Source organism: Heptranchias perlo, chromosome 6 (assembly GCF_035084215.1).
Source record: "Heptranchias perlo isolate sHepPer1 chromosome 6, sHepPer1.hap1, whole genome shotgun sequence".
Classification (NCBI taxonomy): domain Eukaryota; kingdom Metazoa; phylum Chordata; class Chondrichthyes; order Hexanchiformes; family Hexanchidae; genus Heptranchias; species Heptranchias perlo.
Window position 1 is genome coordinate 28,804,080 of NC_090330.1, and position 26,253 is coordinate 28,830,332.

The window sequence follows — 26,253 nt, forward strand, 5'->3', positions numbered from 1 at the left end:
ATGCCATAATCAGCAAGGATCATTTAATGTGTTTTTGTGGGTATTGGTTGAGGGAGGAATGTTGGCCAGGATGCTGGGAGAACACTGCTCTTTGAACAGTGCTTTTTGCTCTTCAAACAAACAATGGTATGGGATCTTTAACATCCACCTGATCAATCTCAACAGGCAGAATTAGTTTAACATTTCATCTGTAGGATGGTACTTCCAACAATGCAGCATTTCCTCAGTACTGCACTGGAGTGTTAGCCTAGATTATATGCTCAAATTGTGGAACGGGGCTCAAACTCATAATCCCTTGAGCGAGAGGTTACAGCGCTACTGACTGAACATTTTGAGCAGAACATCACCTCAAGATGAGTCACAAATCTTTACATTTCACTGACTGTTTTGAAATGACAACTGCAGAAATTCTCCTTATACAATTGGGGCCACTATAGCAGGACTGCACTACAACAAAGTTAGGCAAAAAAAAAATCTAATATGGTATTTTCCGTTTGTGGCGATTCCTAGCATATCCAATTTAAAAAGCAAACATGAGGTTCTTGAGATAAGGTGATTTCACAGAATCAAAGAATGTTACAGCACAGAAACAGATAGAGTCTAATCAAGTTTGGAAAAGTTCAAATAGAATATTTTTGGGTACAACTCATGGATCCCATCTAGTATAGCTCATAGTAAGTCCACTTTCTGATGAAAGGAGCAAAGCACTTACCAAGCATGACTGAAATGCAACATGTTGAGCAGTTTACTGTAATATAAAGATGAGGCAAATGATTTCAAAAGGTGCCAAGTCAGATTAGAGGGCAATCAAAATCTGATTTATTTAAGTGACGAGGGTATTTGAGAGACGCCGAACTGCAACATTATCAGTGATACTTAGAATTCTCATTCATTTTTACACTTCATTATAGAAACTTTCTGCCTAATATTTTAAAACCCCAGCTAACCTCGGTGTGAAATTGTAAACTATAAAAATTACAAGTGATCTGGAATTCCAACTTTGGTTCTAGCTAATGCCTCTGAATCAATCTACTTCTTATAAACTGGCTTAGTTTAGCTCAATATTCCATAAATTCATTACTTCTAAGCATCTGGTAATTGTTTTAGTGAACTTTCTATTTACAAAAGATTCATCTACTATCATGTATCACTATTTGCTTAATACATTTTTCCTACCCAACCTGCTGCCTTAGAAGATGTATTTATTTGCATTTTACTTTATATAAATAAGCAATCCTTCAAAGTGATACATGATAAAACACAGGAAGTAATTTTCACAAAATTGAGGATTTCTGGATTTTTCAATTTAACAGTTACTTTCACAAACAACATTTAGGCTAGACTTGAATTCTGGTATTCTTTATTAAAATACTGCTGTACACACAAAAGTTTAAATCAGAGGTGGAAACATTTAACATGGAGGAGGAGTCATAACAGACAAAACAGACAAAATTGACCGATTCTTTTGTGGTAGCTGGTTTAAGGATTTTTTCTTTACAAATAAACAAAATAAGGCCAAAGTGGAACACGCACAGGGTATGCTTACAAGGTTTCCTTACAAAAAAAACTGTCACCTATGAAATATATATATAAAAAAACAATTTTATAGTAATACATATGTGGATTCTTTTAAACAGCAATAGCCAACTGAAAACCCTGTATATAATTGAAAAGATTTTCAAAGAATACATGATTTCAAAAGTTGAAGTCACCGTGTGATTTCAAGGGCTGGCACTGGATCATCAAAAGGTAGCACATTATTCATAATGTATTTTTAGCCTTTCTAAACTATTTTGAAATAGCTGATGCACTAATTAATGTGCAGGTGCCCAAGGTTTCATCTTTAAGAAATCAATACCGACTTCAAAGCCCAACTCTAAATATTCTGTAACTGCATGAAGTGGAAACCAGTTTAGAACATATGGAACTCTCCCAAATATACGTCTATGAATAAATTTCATAGATCTAGACCTAAAATCTCATGGTGACTGGAGATGGTAAATATGGAAACAAAGGAGCAAAGAGTGCACAATTTGATGTACAAATGTTAACTTGGGCTGGCTCATGAATATATTCAAATGAATATTGTTGGCATTTAGCTACCTCACTATGAAGTCATGTTAGAGGCAAGAACAGAGTTAGCAGAATTTTTCAAATTCAGGGATGATTACTATTTTTTTGCTTTTGATAATCCAGAGGCAGTGTGCTGGTTGAGTAAACATCAAAATTGAAGCCCTGTTTACCTCTGCCTGTTACCCAAATATTGGTCCGTACTGAGAATGTGAGGAGGCCAAGCACTCCCAACCCTTAATACTCATTGATGATCCCCTTTTTGCAATTATTCACAAACAATGTGGAAACAAGAAACTTTTGAAATGCACAGAATGATATAAATACAGTATTTCTCCACATTATGTCAGAATACCATTTTTTTTTGTTTTTTTTTTAATGATTTTATATAAAAGAATGCATTTTTTCCCCAAAACATACAAAAAACAGCTGCTTCTCTGTCAAACAGATGAGCTATTGACAAGACTTTACTTAGGACGTTATCCTTGAAAGAACATAGTAAAGTGCCCTCAATTCCTTTACAACTAAAATGAGGGAAACATTGCGATTGCTTGTACAGCCTGTTTATAGGTCAATTCGCACAGGATACATATGTGTCAAAATCACAAATATATGTAGTCCTTCCCCTTTAATTTTAACAACTGGAGGTACCAAGTGAACCTCTTTGCAGTCGCCAAACAAGCTTAGCTTCCAAACCTTTAGCATGAATGGTGTTGCCAATACGGAAACAAATCCAATTTGCAGATCTTTAAGCTTATAAAACTGGACTAATGGGCAGGAACTTTCAATTGTAAAGGCTGTACTGCCCTATACTCAGTTTCAGCATTTCTTCCACATTATATATAAAGCAACCAGTGCTATAAAACATTTAATGCTGGGAAGATGCACGTCACAATCATTACACTGAATTCAGTTTCTTTATATCCACTTCTCCATTTTGTCCCAATGGATTTGGCAGTCATGTATGATTGTTTAGTTGAACAAGTCTGCATTGTATTTTGATATGTTCCTCTTATTTACTAAATAGTTCAGTTTCAATACTTGACAACACATTTAGAATTTGATTCTGCAAATGAAAGAATTTCCCAAAAAAGTGATACAGTTTATAACTCCAAAAAACTGAAACATCACATTTTAGGTAGTTCCACATATCTGTAATTGGTTTCACTAATTGCAAAGCCAACTTTGGGGCAAACAGTATTGTAAAGGCACAGCAGCCCACAATCCTTCCAAAATGAAGTAGTACAATTGCACAGGTTACTACTGTCAAACAACTGCTGCTTTTTGTGTAAATGTACTTGACAAAGTTCTTGTTTGTTTTCATATCCAGTGTAAAGTACCCTAATAAAGCTGCTGTTCAAATAATAGAACTTTATACAAAATTAAATGATACATAACAAAACTTAATCCACTCCTGACATTTCAGGCATTGAACTCAATTTAAAAATTAGTCTCCTATAAAAAAAGCTTGCATAAATGTAGAGGCATCTTACCTGTTTGAATTACTTACACTGAATTTGTTTTTAAAAAAGGCGCTGGTAACTGTATGAAGCAAAAAAGCTACTTTTTAATTTTGTTATGAAAGATGTGTAACTGTGACAGTTCACAAAGATGCCATCAACACTGACACACAGGAGTTGTGTAGTTCCCAGAAGAATAGCGTCCATATAATATTCCACCTGATTTCCATAAAAATATGCTTTCTGTAGTTTGGTTTTCTAAGTGATAGCACATGGCAGTCAGTCTGAAGTCCAGCGTGCCTTTTGCCAGAAACATAACCCATTGGAATGCAGTTCACTAAATAGCATATCCAATAGCATTTTCACATAGTCCTTGCCATGGGCTTGGGTGCAGCACAATCACTTCAACATCTTCCTTAGGGGCATATACTGTTACCTTGAAAGTAATTCTAAAGATAACGATTTTCCCTTATCAAAATTACATGTGGCAAATCCTTAAAGATCACAAGTCTTGAACTTAAAATTAGTGCATAAACATGTGAAAAAATAAAACTGGGATCATCATGCATCTGATGCCGTTCCCCAATTTAAAAACAGTCTTCACAGACACAACCACCGATGGCAGTTCTAGCTCCTGTAATATGGACGTTCTTCCTTCAAGTAACAGTGTACCTGACCGAAGTGCAAGCAGCGCTGCTCATTTACATTTGTCTTTTAAATGTGAAATGAGATAGCATTAATACAGTTGTAGTGCAATTAGCTCTTTATATTGTTCTTCGGCAATGTTTTGCCTGAGCACAGCAAATACTACAACTGCCCATTAGAAGCTGCTAGGAGTTCTGAGAAAGCGCTTTCAAAACAACGCTTCAGATCAGCATACGTCACCACAAGAACACTCTTCTCATCTCTAGAAACGAGACTTATTTTTTCAGGTACACCAGCATCCAACTGCAAACAAACAAAAAGTTAACAGAAAATGTTAATCAACTTTCAAACACTGTAAAGCACAAACTAAAATACATGAAATTGTGTACTTAATGCAGAGCTGATTTATATGCTTTAATGCCACTTCAGCAAATGACAGCACATAAAGATCATGATTTGCTTGCAAATAAATAAGAGATTGTTTATAATGTTCCCAAAATGTCATGGTAGTACCTGCTATAGAGTCACTCTGCAAACGGTCCATTACCTTGTTCAAACAGGAGACTATGTGACTAAGGTCAATCCATGGAGTACCTGCTTCAGTCAACTGGTGGAAAAGATGATCTCTGAATAATTTTAACAGGTATCGGTCACCTGTCTCTGACCAGGTAGGATCTTTCTGGAACCTGACAAAACAATTTGCACAACATGAATGTAGCAAGTCTATCTAATGCTTAGCCTTTAAGTTTCCAATCACAGAATAGCAAACATCAGTACAAGATCTTTACTACATGCTTAATAAAAGCAACATGATGCTGAATTTTAAGTGCACATCTAAAAAGAGATACATTTCAGCTGTTTGAAATGGCAATCCAAAAGCAGAAAGGAATAGTATTGTAATTAATTTTATGTTCCAATATTTGTGCCTATTCAATTGTGCTCTAAAGAGGAAAATAAAGGAAATAATACGACATACCTTCAACTGCATATACAATAATAGTTAATCTTGCAACCTTATGACTGTGATTTGAAAGTTTGGTGAGGGCAAAGCACAAAAGCTACTGGTACTGGCTCACAGCTACTGGGTTGACATATACTAAAAAGAATTAAATGTCTTAATCACTAAATGTTTTCACTTTCTTTTTAATACCTCCTGTAGTTCTTTGATGTTGGTGGGTGGGGGGAGGGGGAGGAGAAGGACAGTCATTTTGTGTGTTGATCTCTCTTCAGCATTACCATCAACGTCATTTTGGAATCAATGCTTCAATCAACTATTTCATGATGTATTTATTAAGGCAATTTTAAAAAATATTTTACATCTTTTTACAGCAATGGAGTTTATGGTCTAATTAACAGCTTCTCAAAACAATGGGTCTAATATCTAGTTAAATGAATAATTATAATACATGCAAGTTTAAAAAGTCAAATTACTTATGGACTGAATGCAATGTGAACATTAAAAAAAGGTCCGGTTTGTTTGCTTTTGCAGCATTTGAAGTAGTCAAATGCATAATAATCTTTTAAAGAATATTTATTTCGTAAAGTTTCACTCAAAATTTAGGTTAAAATTAAAAGTACAACTATCAGAGTACTTGTGCACCAGGCCCTTACCATATCATGCAGAAATTAGCAATAACTAGGATACTGATTGTTTTCACTAGTAATAGTCATAAAAGTCTGACTTTAAGGTGTAGATTTGATAAATATTTATAATACAAATGGTGACTATTGTTAGCACTAGTGTCAAATAGTACAAACTTTCTTTCAGTATAACTGAAAATTTTAGGTAACTTACCTTCAGTATGGTTTTCCTTATTCTTTGAATGTAGTTCAATATCCACATCCAAACTAACACATTTATCCAATTGGGAAAAACAAACATTTTTGTGTCTCAGTAACCATGCAATCATGTCATTTCCCAATAGCCCCTGTTGCATACAAGGCCTCTTTTTGTGACTGCATCTTTGTTCTTTTGAAGTCACCAGCAGCAGAGATTCAAGTTGATGCAGCAAGGCAGAATACAGCTATGCAAATTATCTATCTTTGGTAAAGTCCTCTTCATTCTCCCACATACTTTCAGGACTCATCCAAATGAGGGGAAAAAAAGTCACTGAGGTAATGCCTTCTTCAGAGGCGTTATATTCTAAAATATGCAAGAATCTTATTATTTTCCCTCAATCATACAATCACAGACCTTCCTCCACTCAATTTCACAAAATGTAGCCAGCAGCAAAAGTTTACAATTACAAAGTGAAAGAAAAGTCAAGAATGTTAACTTGACTCAATTAATAGCACTTCTGCTGAGACAGAGAAAAAGAACTCACCTTTCATATTGTCAGGATGTCACAAAGTACTTTGTAGCTAATTAATTACTTATGATTTATAGTCACTGTTGTGTTGTAAGCAAACGCAGCAGCCTGTGTGTGCACAGCAAAATCCCACAAACAACAGTTATATAATTGACCAGTTAATCTGTGTTAAAGGATGAATGGTGGCCTGCACACCTCGAGAAATGTCTACTCTTACTTCAAAAAAGTGCCATGGAATCTTTTACATCATTGGAACATTCAAAAGATGGCACCTCCAACAATGCAGCACTCACTCAGGACAGCACTGAAATTTCAGCCTAGATTTGTGTTTTGAAGCCCTGGATGGGGTTTGAACCCACAATCTTCTGACTCACAGGTAAGTGTTCCACCACTGAGCCAAATTGAGACCCCCAGAATACTGATAACTGTGGGCTTGAAATTTTTATGGCCTGTTTTTGGGTGTTTCCGGCCACGCCCAAACTGGGAGACCTGAGAGAAACTGGGCCTTGGGCACTATTCTAAGAACAGAGGCAAGCTGCCGGTGCAGTCGCCCCTCCAGAGGTAGCTTGCTCATTTGCTGGGATACAATTTGGGCCACCTCCACATTTTTTGTAGCGGCCTCCGCAGGTCAAGCTGCATATAGACCAAGTAGTACTGAGTGATGCAGGCCCTGTGCCTGCTCTGTTCTTTGCTGCTGAATTTCATGGAGGGGTCACGAAACAGGTGTTAGGCCTCATTTACACATAGAGTCATACAGCACGGATAGAGGCCCTTCGGCCCATCGTGTCCGCGCCGGCCATCAGCCCTGTCTACTCTAATCCCATATTCCAGCATTTGGTCCGTAGCCTTGTATGCTATGGCATTTCAAGTGCTCATCCAAATGCTTCTTGAATGTTGTGAGGGTTCCTGCCTCCACAACCCTTTCAGACAGTGAGTTCCAGACTCCAACCACCCTCTGGGTGAAAAAGTTCTCTCTCAAATCCCCTCTAAACCTCCCGCCTTTTACCTTGAATCTATGTCCCCTTGTTATAGAACCCTCAACGAAGGGAAAAAGCTCCTTAGTATCCATCCTATCTGTGCCCCTCATAATTTTGTACACCTCAATCATGTCCCCCCTCAGCCTCCTCTGCTCCAAGGAAAACAAACCCAATCTTCCCAGTCTCTCTTCATAGCTGAAGCGCTCCAGCCCTGGTAACATCCTGGTGAATCTCCTCTGCACCCTCTCCAAAGCGATCACATCCTTCCTGTAGTGTGGCGACCAAAACTGCACACAGTACTCCAGCTGTGGCCTAACCAGTGTTTTATACAGCTCCATCATAACCTCCTTGCTCTTATATTCTATGCCTCGGCTAATAAAGGCAAGTATCCCATATGCCTTCTTTACCACCTTATCTACCTGTTCCGCCCATCTGACCAACCCATCTATATCGTCCTGCAGACTGAGGCTATCCTGAAATGGGCTTAACGCCTGTTTCAGGTGGGTACCACAGACACCTGGGAAGCCGCCTTCAATATGGTGGCACACATACTCAAGGGTAGATAGTGTGGACATTGCGCCAGTAATTGGTCATTTGGAGACTCATAATACAATCAAGGAGAGTCAACATGGTTTTATGAAAGAGAAATCGTGTCTGACAAATTTATTAGAGTTCTTTGAGGAAGTTACGGGCAGGGTGGATAAAGGGGAACCAATGGATGCAGTATATTTGGATTTCCAAAAGGCATTCGATAAGGTGCCACATAAAAGATTACTGCACAAGATAAGAGTTCATGGTGTTGGGGGTAATATACTGGCATGGATAGAGGATTAACTAACTAACAGAAAACAAAGAGTCGGGATAAAAGGGTCATTTTCAAAATGGCAATCTGTAACTAGTGGGGTGCCACAGGGATCAGTGCTGGGGCCTCAACTATTTACAATATATATCAATGACTTGGATGAAGGAACAGAGTGTCTTGTGGCCAAATTTGCTGATGATACAAAGATAGGTGGAAAAGCAAGTTGCAATGAGGACACAAAGTGTCTGCAAAGGGATATTGACAGATTAAGTGAATGGGCAAAAATTTGGCAGATGGAATATAATGTGGGAAAATGTGAAGTCATCCACTTTGGGAGGAAAAATATAAAAGCAAAATATTATTTGAATGGAGAAATACTACAAAATGCTGCGGTACAGAGGGATCTGGGTGTCCTCATACATGAAACACAAAAAGTCAACATATAGGTACAGCAGGTAATCCGGAAGGCAAACGGAATATTGGCCTTTATTTCTAGGGGGATGGAGTATAAAAGCAGGGAAGTCATGCTACAGCTGTGCAGGGTGCTGGTGAGACCACACCTGGAGTACTGCATACAGTTCTGGTGCCCTTATTTAAGGAAGGACATACTTGCATTGGAGGCAGTTCAGAGAAGGTTCACTAGGTTGATTCCGGGTACGGAAGGGTTGTCTTATGAGGAAAGATTGAACAGGTTGGGTCTATACTCATTGGAGTTTAGAAGAATGAGAGGAGACCTTATTGAAACATACAAGATTCTGAGGGGACTTGATTGGGTAGATGCTGAGAGGATGTTACCCCTCATGGGGGAATCTAAAACTAGGGGGCATAGTTTCAATAAGGTCTCCTCTCATTCTTCTAAACTCCAATGAGTATAGACCCAACCTGTTCAATCTTTCCTCATAAGACAACCCTTCCGTACCCGGAATCAACCTAGTGAACCTTCTCTGAACTGCCTCCAATGCAAGTATGTCCTTCCTTAAATAAGGGCACCAGAACTGTATGCAGTACTCCAGGTGTGGTCTCACCAGCACCCTGCACAGCTGTAGCATGACTTCCCTGCTTTTATACTCCATCCCCCTAGAAATAAAGGCCAATATTCCGTTTGCCTTCCGGATTACCTGCTGTACCTATATGTTGACTTTTTGTGTTTCATGTATGAGGACACCCAGATGGAAATGAGGAGGAATTTCTTCTCCCAGAGGGTCGTGATTCTTTGGAATTCTTTACCCCAAAAAGCTGTGGAGGCTGAGTCATTGAATACATTCAAGGTTGAGTTAGACAAATTTTTGATTAGCAAGGGAGTCAAAGGATATGGGGAAAAGGCGAGAAAGTGGAGTTGAGGTAAAAATCAGATCAGCCATGATCGCATTAAATGGCGGAGCAGGCTCGAGGGGCCGAATGGCCTACTCCTGCTCCTATCTCTTACGGTCTTATAGTCCTTATTGCCCCGTTTTACACCCGGAAAACAGGTGCAACGAGGACCAATTTCTCCCATTTTGGTTGAAGCTGCACATCTGGTCCTGAGCACATTATCAAGGCTTCAGCGCTACAGCAGTGTTCCATTGTCAAAGGTGCTGTCTGTTGGATGAGGCATTAAATGGAGGACCCATCTGCCTGTTGAGATGGACATTACAAATCCCATAGAACTATTCAAAGACAATCAGGAAGTTTCTCCCACAGCCAACACTACCAAACTGATTAACTGGTCATTTATCTCATTGCTTTTGTCGGATCTTGCTGTGTGCACGTTTACCTACATAACAGTGCCAATACTTCAAAAGTAATTCAATGGCTGTAAAGCATTTTGGGACATCCTGAGGTGAAAGGTATGTAAATGTAAATTCTTTTTTTGCTTTTCCCTCATGGCTAATTTGTTACTTCATCGGACATTTTTGGTTTCTGCATGTTGGTCTGAAAATGAAGTCAAGGTCTGACCTGGTTGCTCATATGTGACAAACTTTAATGTTCAGCAGCTCAAAGTTAATTTTTCAGCTAATCGGGGAGTCAGGCAAATTTTACCTGTAGCGATTGTCCACTATTAAATCTAAAGAACAAACATGAATTAATCCAGTCTCTCGTTTCTCTCAGGGTGTTCCAAAGTACTTCACATTCAGTGAATTCATTTTTAATGTGCAGTCAGTTATATGAGGAAACACAATCAATTTGCACGCGGTTCTAAACACCATCCATCTACCAATACTTGGTTGGTGACAGGAGCTACCTAAAATTTTGTGCCAAATAAAGTAACTGTTTAGTTTTATATAAGCCTTCAGTTGAATTGGTGCAGTATGCCAGAGTTCGAAAGACATCCATGCAGAAAAATTGGTGCTCACTCTAGAGGAATGTTAGAAAAAAGTCATGCATGTAGAATTCCAAGACACTAATAGATTAAAAACTTCAGTTGAAATTTGATAACTTCATCAAAATACAATAAAATATTGTGATTCCACCGCCAAAGCCTGAAGCTACAACTCAACATGGTAAAACTCAGACAGAAATGTGACTCAGTGCAAAATATTTAAAGCCACAAGATGACATAGGCTCAAAAGGAATGTACACAAGTTTATGAAGAACAAAAACCTGCATTTATATAGTGCCTTTAACATAGAAAAACACCTGAAAGCACTTCATAGAGGCATAATCAAAAGAATAGGTGCCAAGCCAAAGGAGGAGATGTTAGCAGGGGACACCAAAAGCTTGATCAGAGAGATAGGTTTTAGCAAGGGCCTTAAAAGAGAAGCGGAGGGGTTTAGGGAGAGAAATCCAGGGCATTGGGTGTACGTGGCTGATTGCTTGGCAGCTAATGATGGAGAGAAGGCAGGTAGTATGGGGAACAAGATGCCAGTCAGGGAAAAGGAGAGTTGGTGGCTGGAGGAGGTTACAGAGATAAGAGGTTGCAGAGGTTAAGATAACTGGTGTTAACTATGTCGTCGTATATTAAAAATGTAACAGATAAAAGGGAGCGAGGGATAGACCGAGTAATTACAGGCCAGTCAGTCTAACATCGATGGTGGGCAAATTATTGGAATCAATTCTGAGGGACAGGATAAACAGTCACTTAGAAATGCATGGAGTAATCAAGGGCAGTCAGCATGGATTTGTTAAGGGAGGGTCGTGTCTGGCTAACTTTGATTAGCGAGACACCCTCAATTTTTTGAGGAGGTAACAAGGAGGGTAAAGCATTTGATGTAGTCTACGTGGATTTTAGCAAGGCTTTTGACAAGGTCCCACATGACGGACTGGTCAAAAAAGTACAAGCCCATAGGATCCAAGTGAAAGTGGCAAGTTGGATCCAAAATTGGCTCAGTGGCAGGAAGCAAAGGGTAATGGTCGACGGGTGTTTTTGTGACTGAAAGGATGTTTCCAGTGGGGTTCCGCAGGGCTCGGTACTAGGTCCCTTGCTTTTTGTGGTATTTATTAATGATTTGGACTTAAATGTAGGGGGCATGATTAAGAAGTCTGCAGATTATACTATCGACCACACGGCCAATTTTTGTGAAGAGGAAAGCTGTAGACTGCAGGAAGATATCAATGGACTGGTCAGGTGAGCAGACAAGTGGCTAATGGAATTCAGTCCAGAGAAATGTGAGGTAAAGCATTTGGGGAGGGCAAACAAGGCAAGGGAATACACAATAAATGGGAGGATACTGAGAGATGTAGAGGAAGTGAGGGACCTTGGAGTGCATGTTCACAGATCCCTGAAGGTAGCAGGACAGGTAGATAAGGTGGTTAAGAAAGCATATGGAATACTTTCCTTTATTAGCTGAGGCATAGAATACAAGAGCAGGGAGGTTATGCTGGAACTGTATAAAACACTAATTAGGCCACAGCATGAGTATTGTGTATAGTTCTGGTCACATTACAGCAAAGATGTGATTGCACTAGAGAGGGTACAGAGGAGATTTACGAGGATGTTGCCAGGACTGGAGAATTTTAGCTGTGAGGAAAGATTGGATTGGCTGGGGTTGTTTTCCTTGGAACAGAGGAGGCTGAGGGGAGATTTAATTGAGGTGTACAAAATTATGAGTGGCCTAGATAGAGTGGATAGGAAGGACCTATTTCCCTTAGCAGAGAGGTCAATAACCATGGGGCATAGATTTAAAGTGATTGGTAGAAGGATTAGAGGGGAGCTGAGGAAATATTTTTTCACCCAGAGGGTGGTAGGGGTCTGGAACTCACTGCCTGAAAGGATGGTAGAGGCAGAAACCCTCAACTCATTTAAAAAGTACCTGGATGTGCACCTGAAATGCCGTAACCTACATGGCTATGGACCAAGTGCTGGAAAGTGGGATTAGGCGGGGTGGCTCATTTTCGGCTGACGCAGACACAATGGGCCGAATGGCCTCCTTCTGTGCCGTAAATTTTCTATGATTCTATGAATTGTTTAATACAATGTACATAATTGTGAAATGCATTTACTATGTAACCACACGTATTGTATTAATCATACACTTGTATTAACCACATTTATTTAATGTAACCACATTTATTCAGTATATTAACCAAGGCAGTTGTATAGTATAGTGTGGACAATGTATGTTTAAACCCCACAGTTAACACTCTGTTTAAGTTTCATAGATGTAAATGAAGCTAGCATGTCTGGAAAAAGGCAAGCTACATTCCCCAAAAGAGATAAGAGGAACACCAAGTGCCTTGCCACTGTCCAGAACACGTTAATGTTATCAGTCTAATCTCCTCAGCAAGCTGATAATGTTGAGACGGCGTCTTCAGCTGTGATCTTTTCAGCAAGTTGATGAGATTAAGTCTGGCCTCCTCATCAAAGCGATGAGGTTAAGTTGGAATTTTTAGCTCTAATCTCCTCAGCAAGTTAATGAGGTTAAGTCAGCATGCCACATGATCCTCAGCTACAGTATATAAATATACAGCTCAAACAAAGGTTCAGAGTAAAGGAACCCCCAAGGATGCAGACTAGATTTGTCCGGGCGGACGTAAATGCTGGCAGGAGCCCAATGCTTTTGTAGTCTTAAAAAGTCTGCAGAAAGTAGGATTCACGGGATCCAAGGGGTGGGGGCCAAGAGGACCGCGAGAGGCCAAGGCACAAGCTCTACCCAGCATGGAAGTGGATAATATATCTCCAGTTTCCATTCTGTAAATTGCTGCTTGAATACTAAGTGTGTTAAACTGTTCTTTGCAATAAGGTACTTTTCATCGTAACCAATTGGTGTCAACTCGAATCTTCTGGAACTGGGAGGTAAGTAGTGGAGCAGGGGCTCCCCCCAAGAGGTTGCAGACCCTATTCCCAATACTGGCTTGTAAATACCTGGATTAGCTGTGCCTCCCTTTTTATAAATGGGTAATACATTTTCCACTCTTCAATCCTCCAGTACACATTCACACACAACAGAGCTATGAAATATAATTTCTTCCCTCATCTCTCTCCATATTCTAGCATATATTCTAGCATATATCCCCTTGGACCCTGCCACTTTGTTTTCCTTTATCCTAACATTTCTAAAATGTTTTAACTCACCATTTCAGGATTCATCTCCTTTCTGATAACCTTGTCTTTGGTAAAGACTGATGCAAAACACTTAAATACCTCTGCCATTTTTTGATCATTTTCTATAAATTGATGATCCTCTCTTCTCAAGGGTCCCGTCTTGTTTGTAACTGATCATAGGGTGTGAGGACTCATCTATGGAAGCTGCCTTTTGTGGTGAGAATAAGTAAAATGTATGGGGGTACAGGCCCAAATTACAATAAAATAAAAATCTTGAACTGCACTTTTATATAAATGTATCCTACCTTTGTTTCAATTTTCAAACTGGGGGTTAGTCTGTGGGCAGAGCTTTTAAATATATGGGATGAGGGAAGATCAGATAATTATTGCGACCAAGACATAATAGTTCAGAAATGAGCACTGGCTCAGTGATTCCCCCAGCTGAATGATGCATCTATTCTGATAGTAAATGGATAAGTGATGATGATACTTTTCCTACAGCTCATTACTTTGTCAAATATTCTTCAAAAGCATTACATAGAATTTTAATATTGTAAATTAGTGTATCATCCTTTACGGTAGTTATCAAAGAATATCTTTATAGTTTAATCCATGTTAATTTTCATTACATCTGAACACAGAAGGCAGATGGAGGTGGAATTCACACCTATTAAGCAGTTGCCAGAAACCTTTAAGGGGGAGCCTGTACTGTGATTCACAGCTAAACGGTCAACCTCTAAGTATATTTTCAGTGTTTCTGCTGCAATAAAATATAGCTACCATTTAAGAATTTCCCAAATAAGTACAGCTGTAACATTTAAACCAAAAGTCATTGCAACTGTTAGGTTCCATCAGAAACTGACTAGAAGAAATGGCTCAACCTTTTGAATTCTCAAGTACCATTACTGCATGATACAAACTTATAATTGTTCCATCGAGTCTACAGCACAGAAACAGGCCATTCGGCCCAACTGGTCTATGCTGGCGTTTATGCTTCACACGAGCCTCCTCCCTCCCTACTTCATCTAACCCCATCAGCATATCCTTCTATTCCTTTCTCCCCTTAAATGCATCTATGCTACTTGCCTCAACTACTCCATCATGTGGTAGCGTGTTCCACGTTACCACCACTCTTTGGGTCAAGAAGTTTCTCCTGAATTCCCTATTGGATTTACTAGTGACTATCTTATATCGATAACCTCTAGTTTTGGACTCCCCCACCAGTGAAACATTGTCTCTACGTCTACCTTATCAAACCCTTTCATTATCTTAAAGACCTCTCAGGTCACCCCCCAGCCTTCTCTTTTCTAAAGGAAAGACCCCAACCTGTTCAGCCCTTCCTGATAAGTATATCTTCTCAGTTCTGATATCATCCATGTGAATCTTTTTTGTACCTTCTCCAATGCCTCTATATCCTTTCTATAATTATGGAGACCAGAACTGTGCACAGTACTCCAAGGGTGGTCCAACCAAGGTTCTGTACAAGTTTAACATAACTTTTCTGCTTTTCAGTTCTATCCCTCTAGAAATGAACCCCAATGCTTGGTTTGCCTTTTGTATCCATGATGTGGAGATGCCGGTGATGGACTGGGGTGGACAAATGTAAGGAATCTTACAACACCAGGTTATAGTCCAACAAATTTATTTTAAAATCACAAGCTTTCGGAGATTATCTCCTTCGTCAGATGAATGAATGAAAAGGTTCTCAAATCGCATATCTTATACTATGTTGGGACAGCATCACACCAATCAAAAGGTGTCGTTGTTATTCAAACAGGCCAGTCACGGAGAACAGCACGTCCCAGTACACTAGATATACATTGTGTCTATTACACAGGCAGGCAGAAAGAAACTCAAAATGGCAGAGAGAGAGAGAGAGAGAGAGAGAGAATTTTAAAAAACATATAAATTTTTTCCCCCTTTTTGCTGGTGGGGTTACGTGTAGCGTGACATGAACCCAAGATCCCGGTTGAGGCCGTCCTCATGGGTGCGGAACTTGGCTATCAACTTCTGCTCGACGATTTTGCGTTGTCGTGTGTCTCGAAGGCCGCCTTGGAGAACGCTTACCCGAAGATCGGTGGCTGAATGTCCTTGACTGCTAAAGTGTTCCCCGACTGGGAGGGAACCCTCCTGTTTGGCGATTGTTGCGCGGTGTCCGTTCATCCGTTGTCGCAGCGTCTGCATGGTCTCGCCAATGTACCATGCTCCGGGGCATCCCTTCCTGCAACGTACGAGGTAAACAACGTTGGCCGAGTCACAGGAGTATGAACCATGTACCTGGTGGGTGGTGTCCTCTCGTGTGATGGTGGTATCCGTGTCGATGATCTGGCATGTCTTGCAGAGGTTGCCGTGGCAGGGTTGTGTGGTGTCGTGGACGCTGTTCTCCTGAAAACTGGGTAACTTGCTGCGAACGATGGTCTGTTTGAGGTTGGGTGGCTGTTTAAAGGCGAGCAGTGGAGGCGTGGGGATGGCCTTAGCGAGGTGTTCGTCGTCATCGATGACATGTTGAAGGCTGCGGAGAACATGGTGTAGTTTCTCCGCTCCAGGGAAGTACTGGACGACGAAGGGTACTCTGTTGGTTGCGTCCCGTGTTTGTCTTCTGAGGAGGTCTATGCGATTCTTCGCTGTGGCCCGTCGGAACTGTCGATCGACAAGTCGAGCGTCATATCCCGTTCCTACGAGGGCGTCTTTCAGCGTCTGTAGGTGTCCATCGCGTTCCTCCTCGTCTGAGCAGATCCTGTGTATTCGTAGGGCCTGTCCATAGGGGATGGCCTCTTTGACGTGGTTGGGGTGGAAGCTGGAAAAGTGGAGCATCGTGAGGTTGTCCGTGGGCTTGCGGTAGAGTGAGGTGCTGAGGTGCCCGTCTTTGATGGAGATTTGTGTGTCCAAGAAAGAAACCGATTCTGAGGAGTAGTCCATGGTGAGTTTGATGGTGGGATGGAACTTGTTGATGTTATCGTGTAGTCTCTTCAGTGATTCTTCGCCGTGGGTCCATAGGAAGAAAATGTCGTCGATGTATCTGGTGTATAGCGTTGGTTGGAGGTCCTGTGCAGTGAAGAAGTCGTGCTCGAACTTGTGCATGAAAATGTTGGCGTATTGGGGTGCGAATTTGGTCCCCATGGCTGTTCCGTGTGTTTGGGTAAAGAACTGGTTATCGAAGGTGAAGACATTGTGATCCAGGATGAAGCGGATGAGTTGTAGGATGGCGTCTGGAGATTGGCTGTTGTTGGTGTTGAGTACTGAGGCTGTTGCAGCGATGCCGTCATCGTGGGGGATACTGGTGTAGAGTGCCGAGACGTCCATCGTGGTGAGAAGTGTTCCTGGTTCAACTGGTCCGTGGGTGCTGAGTTTTTGTAGGAATCGTCGAGCAGAAGTTGATAGCCAAGTTCCGCACCCATGAGGACGGCCTCAACCGGGATCTTGGGTTCATGTCACGCTACACGTAACCCCACCAGCAAAAAGGGGGAAAAAATTTATATGTTTTTTAAAATTCTCTCTCTCTCTCTCTGCCATTTTGAGTTTCTTTCTACCTGCCTGTATAATAGACACAATGTATATCTAGTGTACTGGGACGTGCTGTTCTCTGTGACTGGCCTGTTTGAATAACAACGACACCTTTTGATTGGTGTGATGCTGTCCCAACATAGTATAAGATATGCAATTTGAGAACCTTTTCATTCATTCATCTGACGAAGGAGATAATCTCCGAAAGCTTGTGATTTTAAAATAAATTTGTTGGACTATAACCTGGTGTTGTAAGATTCCTTACATTTGCCTTTTGTATGGCCTTATTAACCTACGTCGTTACTTTCAATGATTTGTGTATCTGTACCCCAAGATCCCTTTGCCCCTCTATCCCACTTAGACTTTTCTTGTCCAAGCAGGATGTGGCCTCCTTATTCTTTCTACCAAAATGCACCACCTCACATTTATCTATATTGAACATGTGCCTATTCTGCAAGTTTTGTGACGCGATCTTCCTTTATATTAACTACACCCAATTTGGTGCAGTCAGCAAATTTTGAAATTGTACTTCCATTTACTGTCTTCAAAAAGTACAGCTAAAACATGATTATTCTCTACTATTCAGCATTAAAATGGCACATCCAGAATAATTACGTAAACCTTGCACTCGAGTCAATACAGACATCCTAACAGCTACTTGCCTCTACCTAGTTGCTAATTACACACACATACACAGACTCTCAATTAAAAAACACCGGAAATACTCAGCAAATCAGGCAGCATCTGTGGAGAAAGAAATCGAGTTAGCGTTTCAGGTCAACGACCCTTCGTCAGAACTGTCGAAACTCCCCTACCAAAGTTAAAATAATTTGACTGTCAGGCGCTCTGATGAAGGGTCATCGACCTGAAACGTTAACTGTTTCTTTCTCCACAGATGGTGCCTGAATTGCTGAGTATTTCCAGCATTTTCTGTATTTCAGATTTCCAGCATCTGCAGTATGTGCTTTTGATAATAAATTAAATAAAGTATACCATGTTCTGAACGGAATCTTGTGAATACTCAAACTTTTTTTCCTTTGAACAAACAAAGAATGAATTCTTTCATTCATTCTGGTAGTTCAAATAGCCCAATGCTGAACTTCAAATCAGATAATTGTAAACAATTTTACAACACCAAGTTATAGTCCAGCAATTTTATTTTAAATTCACAAGCTTTCACAAGTCTTCAAATCAGATAGTTGAACGTTTGTATATCACAGGTACTTGACGGTCAAATTAATTTGATTGTGGTTGGGGAATTTTGGCAGTTCTCACCTACACATCTGGATGGTCTACAATGAAAAACAAGGTATACTCTGTTCTGATTTGAATCTTGTGAACTCACTTTTTTCCGTAAATAAATCAAGAACCAATTCTTTCATTTAATTCCACCTGTCATAATTACTGAGCTCACCCAATGTGACCTGTTTGAATCATACATCCTGAATAACTGATCTTACAGTGAAGTCTCTGGCCTAGACTAAGTGCAGGATGATATTCAGAAAGGAAAAAATGGAGGGGGAGGAGGGCAAAGAGAGATGGGAAGAATAAGCCTGTAGCTTCATTTTCTGTCTACGTTTTCTGTAAATAAAGCTTACTCTGGCCTCTCATTGATTGTTCCCAGTTTTGCTAGTAGCCTAAACAGCCTTCCATTTTGCACCTCCTGCAAGACAGAAAATGCAAACAGGTTAAAACAGAACAGAATCAATGTACAGCTCAACCATAGGGCTGCTTAATATACTGTGAAGATGCAACTGGCATTTTGATCAAGGTACTTACCTTTTGAAGATGCAGCAGTTCATTCAGATGGCATTATTCTCTGCATACCAATGAAAGCTGGATCATGCAACCAGAAAAACAAGAGATGCTTGTCCTCCCAAAAGACTTTTCATCCAAAACTCATGTCACATCACATCCCAGCCCACACCCTACAATATAAGATCAGTTCCCTGCATCGAAGCAGCGATTGGTAGCTCCTAAGGGTTTAATGCTGTTCCTTATGCTGCTTGACCTTCTCAAAGTCCAATTTCTACTGCACATGGGCTAATACTGAAGACTGAGTACTTAACAAATTGCTTGTCCATTTAAATTAATCAGACTTTCTTGCCAGATAGGGGTGAAGAATTAGCATAAAGCTCTTTCCACAGTTGATGTCAATACCCATTGGTTTATAGGATGGTTAATAGATTTATGGCTGCTTTTCCTCAACCTAGTACACAGCTTCTTATTTCTTCCATTCCATGTTTAATTATCTGGTCTCCCCTGCTACTTCAACCTCCTGCAAAGATTTTGAAGAGTGGAGCTCTCCCACTAAATACCCTCTTAGTTTCTTTAAAAACACTTGATGTAGAGATGCCGGTGATGGACTGGGGTTGACAAATGTAAGGAATCTTACAACACCAGGTTATAGTCCAACTGTTTTATTTGAAAATCAGTTGGACTATAACCTGGTGTTGTAAGATTCCTTACATTTAAAAACACTTGGCAGTGATGTTACTGGAAATAGGTACTTTTGCCAACAGACTGAAGGCTATTTAAATACTGCAAAAAATGAGTGACTTACAGGAAGTTCAGCTAAAGCTATCCTGAATTTCAAGTGATACATCCGAAACTCTGAACCAAGCATATCAGTGCAGAGAGCTAGCTTTACATTTAAATCAGATGCCTCAGAGGGAAAAGATTCTGCCGTAAGAAAACACACTCACAGAAACATAGCATGATTAAGCTGTCTTATAGCGGAATATGGCTGTCAAAATTTAAATCACTTTAGGGCTAGTTCATTAGAAGCACTGTTGAGATCAAGATTTTCAGTGCTGGAGAGCTTCCAATGCTTGTCTAGCTCAAAGAACCAAGAATTGCGATATATGATCAAGTGGTAACCAGGTACAGGAAAAAATGTCCTGCTGCTGAAACAGATTTTGAAGCTGGAACTTGGCATGAATCTCAAGTTGAAAAGTTACCTGTAAAGAGACTGCTTTTGTGATATTGGAAGAAGTATGCTAACAAATGAAGATCAGTTTACAGAAAAAATACTGAAGATAATTTGTTTAGGGATGGGAAAGAAGACAGAGGAGTCTCTTACAATGCAGGGGTGGGCGTGGGGAGAAAAATCTCTCAGGTTTCAGCCCATGTTACTTAAAGGGATAAAACTTCATACAATTTCCTGATTATACAGGTTTGCTTTACATAAGAACATAAGAAATAGGAGCAGGAGTAGGCCAATCGGCCCCTCGAGCCTGCTCCGCCATTCAATAAGATCATGGCTGATCTGATCCTAACCTCAAATATAAATTCATGTCCAATTTCCTGCCCGCTCCCCGTAACCCCCAATTCCCTTTACTTCTAGGAAACTGTCTATTTCTGCTTTGAATTTATTTAATGATGTAGCTTCCACAGCTTCCTGGGGCAGCAAATTCCACAGACCTACTACCCTCTGAGTGAAGAAGTTTCTCCTCATCTCAGTTTTGAAAGAGCATCCCCTTATTCTAAGATTATGCCCCCTAGTTCTAGTTTCACCCATCCTTGGGAACATCCTTACCACATCCACCCGATCAAGCCCCTTCACAATCTTATATGTTTCAATAAGATCGCCTCTCATTCTTCTGAACTCCAATGAGTAGAGTCCCAATCTACTCAACCTCTCCTCATATGTCCGCCCCCTCATCCCCGGGATTAACCGAGTGAACCTTCTTTGTACTGCCTTGAGAGCAAGTATGTCTTTTCTTAAGTATGGAGACCAAAACTGTATGCAGTATTCCAGGTGCGGTCTCACCAATACCTTATATAACTGCAGCAATACTTCCCTGTTTTTATATTCTAGTTTGGTATATGGAAGGTAAAAATTTAAAAAATGTTTTAGATTGTAAACATCAATAAAAGGTGTTAAAACACCCCATGCATGAGCATTTACAATGTACACTTCTAAAGAAAATCAGTATTTCAAGTTTGTTGCTGTCATCTCATCACTGCTGTGTACATGTAACTTAGTACTCAAATTTTTACCTTCATCAGATCATCTTCTATCACATCATTTCTCATCTGTGCAGCATCCAATTGGGTGTAAAAACGTGCACCTATCATCGGCATAATATCATTTACACTGCGTAGTCGGTTTTGATCAGTCAGCAAATACCTAGATTGAAGAGTTAAAAGCAATAAATAAACATCTTACATTCTGATCTACTGCATATCCCATAGCCTTGGTCCAAACATGGACAAAAGAGCTGAATTCCAGAGGTGAGGTGAGTGACTGCCCTTGACATCAAGGCATCATTTGACTGAGTGTGGCACCAAGGAGCCCTAGTAAAATTGAAGTCAATGTGAATCAGGGGGAAAACTCTCCTGTGGCTGGAGTCATACCTAGCACAAAGGAAGATGGTAGTGGTTGTTGGAGGCCAATCATTTCAGCCCCAGGACTTGGTGCAGGAGTTCCTCAGGGCAGTGTCCTAGGCCCAACCATCTTCAGCTGCTTCATCAATGACGTTCCCTCCATTATAAGGTCAGAAATGGGGATGTTCGCTGATGATTGCACAGTGTTCAGTTCCATTCGCAACCCCTCAGATAATGAAGCAGTCCGTGCCCGCATGCAGCAAGACCTGGACAACATCCTTGCTTGGGCTGATAAGTGGCAAGTAACATTCGTGCCAGGCAATGACCATCTCCAACAAGAGAGATTCTAACCACCTCCCCATGACATTCAACAGCATTACCATCACCGAATCCCCCACCAACATCATCCTGGGGGTCACCATTGACCAGAAACTTAACTGGACCAGCCATATAAATACTGTGGCTACAAGAGCAGGTCAGAGGCTGGGTATTCTGCGGCGAGTGACTCCCCAAAGCCTTTCCACCATCGACAAGGCACAGGTCAGGAGTGTGACGGAATACTCCCCACTTGCCTGGATGAGTGCAGCTGCAACAACACAAGAAGCTCAACACCATCCAGGACAAAGCAGCCCGCTTGATTGGCACCCCATGCACCACCCTAAACATTCACTCCCTTCACCACCGGCACACTGTGGCTGCAGTGTGTACCATCCACAGGATGCATTGCAGCAACTTGCCAAGGCTTCTTCAACAGCACCTCCCAAACCCGCGACCTCTGCCACCTAGAAGGACAAGGGCAGCAGGCACATGGGAACACCACTACCTGCACGTTCCCCTCCAAGTCACACACCATCCCGATTTGGAAATATATCGCCGTTCCTTCATCATCGCTGGGTCAAAATCCTGGCACTCCCGACCTAACAGCACTGCGGGAGAACCTTCACCACACGGACTGCAGCAGTTCAAGAAGGCGGCTCACCACCACCTTCTCGAGGGCAATTAGGGATGGGCAATAAATGCTGGCCTTGCCAGCGACGCCCACATCCCATGAACAAATAAAAAAAAATTACCAGACATATAGTACTTTTTTTTTTAAAAAAAAGCATCAAGGTCAGCTTCTTCCTCTCTTCCTTCTCCTTGCCAGTAACTGGCAGTGCTTTTCTAAAAACTTTCCCACCATCAATAAGTGTGCCTGGTTACGGAAAGGTCTGGTTGTCTTGCTAAAAAAAAAACTTGGTAACTTGAAATGACTTTCCTTTGAATACATCCATTTTTCAGAACCAAGTCTGCATGCTTTGTGGTATGTTGCCTATTTTAAGAGCAAAAAAAATCCTGCATCAATCTTTAGTATGTTCAAAGTTTTGAATCTGACACACACTTCCTGTTTCACACTTATTTCCAGTTTCATGATTTCTTTGTCACATCAGACTGATGCCTGCTGTTCCTTTTAAACTGTAAAGTTTACATACCTGCCCATTTGTTTACCTTTCAGCCCTCCAGAAACTAGATAGTACCAGGGGTGGATTAACTCACGGGGCCTGTGGCCAGGGGTTGTAGCCAAATATGAGGTCCTCGCTAGGTGGCAATTTTATTTAAGCATAGTCTATTGATAATGTAGTGTGTGAACATTCTACAGACATATTTCTTCATGCATTTTACTATGTATGTGTTTTAATGGATCGGGGAGGGGTGGGGGTTGTGGAGGTGCGGAGGGGCCCTGAATATTCTTGGTGCCCAGGAACCCAAGAATTTGTAATCCAGCTCTTGGTGGCACTATACTCCACACTGCTACTCGCTTTACTTTCAAGCACCTGCTTGCCAGTCTCTGCACTCTGCCTCAAAGGTCGTCTCTTGTTCCCCTTTTTTTGTCTTATTCCTGAGGCTTTCCGTCCACTGTTCCCAATGCTTGCCTGGCCACAACCTACCACAGTGGGCCATGACCTACCCACCGTCCATTCATATTTACCATCATCCTCATCTGCTCTCCTCTGGGCCTCAGGCCTTATGCACTGGGTTGTAGGCCATCCACTTGCATCCTCTACTGCCCATTGTATGCTAATGCATCCTGGTCCCATAACCTCCTGATTCTTCTCAGCACTGTTGTGAATCCAGCAATTTGTTCTTTAAAGCACTTATTGTAATAAAAACTTTTTAAAAACAAATTGCTGGTTTTGCAGCTTAAAGCTTTGAAATCACCTTAGGGTTCAGGGTGGTAACGGAGGTGTGGGGAGCGCAGGATTTTGGTGAAGGCAGGGCAAGATGGATAGTAGAGTGAGGAAGAGGAGGGCATGATGGATAGGGGTAAGGAAGAGATCAAGGCTCAGAAAGGACGGTCATAGGAAAGGGATCAGGAAGTGTGAGTAAGGGCAAGGCAATGGGAGCAAGTAGGAGAGATAAGAGGAGTGAGCATGAGGAAATGGGGTGAGAGGCGGAGAGAGGCAGGGGTGGATGCAGAGAGCGAGGACGTAGTGGGAAAGGATAGAGGAGACAATGGGAATGAGGGGTTGGGAAGTGGAAGAGAAGGCATCTCTGTGTGCAGCTGAAGCTGCAGACATCGGGCAAGGCTGGGGATGGAATGAGCGCTGAACTGTGATCTACAACCCCAAAGCTGGATTACACCCCTAGTTGGATCCCTCCATTGATCTATGGCAGGAAAAGTACCAACCTTCCACCAATCCATCAATGAAAGAAGGAAAAGAAGAAAAGGAATCAGCAATACCAAATGACAAGGGAGGCAAAGAATACGTTGCTACTTATCATAACCAGTGCCATGGCAGACCCTCTTATTTAAAAAGAAGTTGCTCTATTATATCTATATTCTAACAACCCCCCTCTCCCACTTCAAATCCTTTCCTGCTGAAATCTCAAATCTTGCCCTTACCAACTCATCCTGAGCACATCTTTCTCACCCTACTTCGAGAGCAATGTCATGGGGAGATCCATTTGTGAATATTGTGTTTTCTCCCCCCAGTTGTACACTCCAATTTTTGATAATTTAAAGACTTTCTCTTGAATAGAGCGCAATTTAGTGCAGGTGATTTGTTTTAAAAGATCACTATCATTTGTTTTAAAAAATCACCTGTTTTTACAGGTCACTGTACTATTAAGGGATCTAATCTTTGGTGAAACATTACATACTTTGAATATATTCTACTATAATAGATGAAACTAAATATTTTTATGGGTTAAGTCTAGGTGATACTAGATGATTTCTGAGATGAGTAAATGAATAGGCATTTGCAAGTGTCTGAGGAAATATTTGGAACAGGTGGAACTTTATTAGGACAATGCTTTCTTTCCTGCCACTTGGTTCAAGGAACTGATGCAACATTCAGGATGATTTTTATTTCACTATTGCCAAATTTCAGAAAGGCGGCAAAAGCAGAAGGACAAATAGACCTCGGGCAAGTCATCTCATAAGACTGAGACCTAGTCAATTCATAGTCCTGCATTACTAGAATTTTAAAAGATCTAGTTTAGTCAACTGGCATCTTATGCACTGGATTTATCTTTAAAGAAAAAGAAAAATTGCTAAAATGTAAAATTAGTTGAGTGCTTTAAAAGAAAAATTTGAAGTGTTACCATAGATTGCTTTTCCAGTAAATGTTGGCCACTTATGATTTGACTGAATCCAGTGATAATGGTAGTCTACTGTATTTGTGGGTGAAGTTTACCCGTCACATACAAAATTGGAATTCTCTTCATCCTGTATTTTTTTTTGGAGGGAAGAGGATGGGAAGGGAAGGGAAGGGAAGGGAAAGGTAAAATCACTTGCACTTCAAGTCAGATGATCTGCCCAAGCTCTGATGACTCACCAACTTCATTTGGAGTTTTTAGCAGGCTTGGCAGGTACTGAAATTGTGACTACATGGAACAAACCAAACATAAGAATCACAGCTCTCCAATACCTTCACTTTAACAGACCAAACACATTTTAAAAGCAGGTGTTGTCATAAACCAGAAAACAAAGTGTTGAGGAAAAAAGTTTCAAAAAATTGGGATCAGCCTCCAACATATGCATGGCACATCCTTCCAAAAAACCTCAGAGCTAATCAGGTGCGATCAGAGTTTAAAGCCTTCAAAAACCCAACAAAAACTACAAGAAAATAGAAGGGTGAATAAATCAACTTTTGCAGGGAGGGGTGATGAAAACAAGTTCCAAAATTAAAAAGGCAGAAGAGAAACATGAAAGAAAAGTTAGCTGCTGGATTTGTGAAGGAAAATGAACTATGATCTACTCATAATGAGTCATAGGGTCAGCAGAACTGGGAGGGGGGCACGGGGGAAGATGATCTGACTTGAAGTGTGAAACTTAAATGGGAGAATATTTCAGATTTCTCCAGTGGGATGGAAGGAATTCCCATTTTGAATGTAGTAGCTGATTAAATGAAAAATCCTCATTTCAATGAAGACAAAAAAGGGATAGAATGGCCACTTTTTAAGCTAATTACCAAACTTGCAGTGGAAAGGAATAAAATTAAAATCATGACATTTAAAAATACAAAGCATCAGTCATCTGCTAAAGATTAAATCAAACTATTTACTCAAATCTAACAGAAATTAAGAATTTTACATGGCTGCTGTAACAAAATTACCAGCCCCTTAAGTGAAACAGAGTTAACTGATCTGAAATTTGAAAGTTATTCTTGCTTCAGCGCGCTACTTTTTTTCTGTAATCTAAAAAGCATGTTTCTCC

At 40.8% G+C, this 26,253-nt stretch overlaps 1 protein-coding gene across 1 annotated transcript in view; it reads right to left on the minus strand.

Annotated features, from left to right (window-relative positions):
• Nucleotides 1-1,343: 1,343 nt before the first annotated feature.
• Nucleotides 1,344-26,253, minus strand: part of pan3 (poly(A) specific ribonuclease subunit PAN3) — a 119,974-nt gene continuing 95,064 nt past the window's right edge. The window contains exons 15-18 of the mRNA XM_067986002.1: nt 21,231-21,360; nt 18,827-18,891; nt 4,723-4,861; nt 1,344-4,478 (exon numbers count right to left, since the gene is read on the minus strand). Of these exons, the coding sequence (XP_067842103.1) occupies nt 4,338-4,478; nt 4,723-4,861; nt 18,827-18,891; nt 21,231-21,360 (475 nt within the window). The 3' untranslated portion in view covers nt 1,344-4,337. The remainder of the gene's footprint in view (nt 4,479-4,722; nt 4,862-18,826; nt 18,892-21,230; nt 21,361-26,253) is intronic.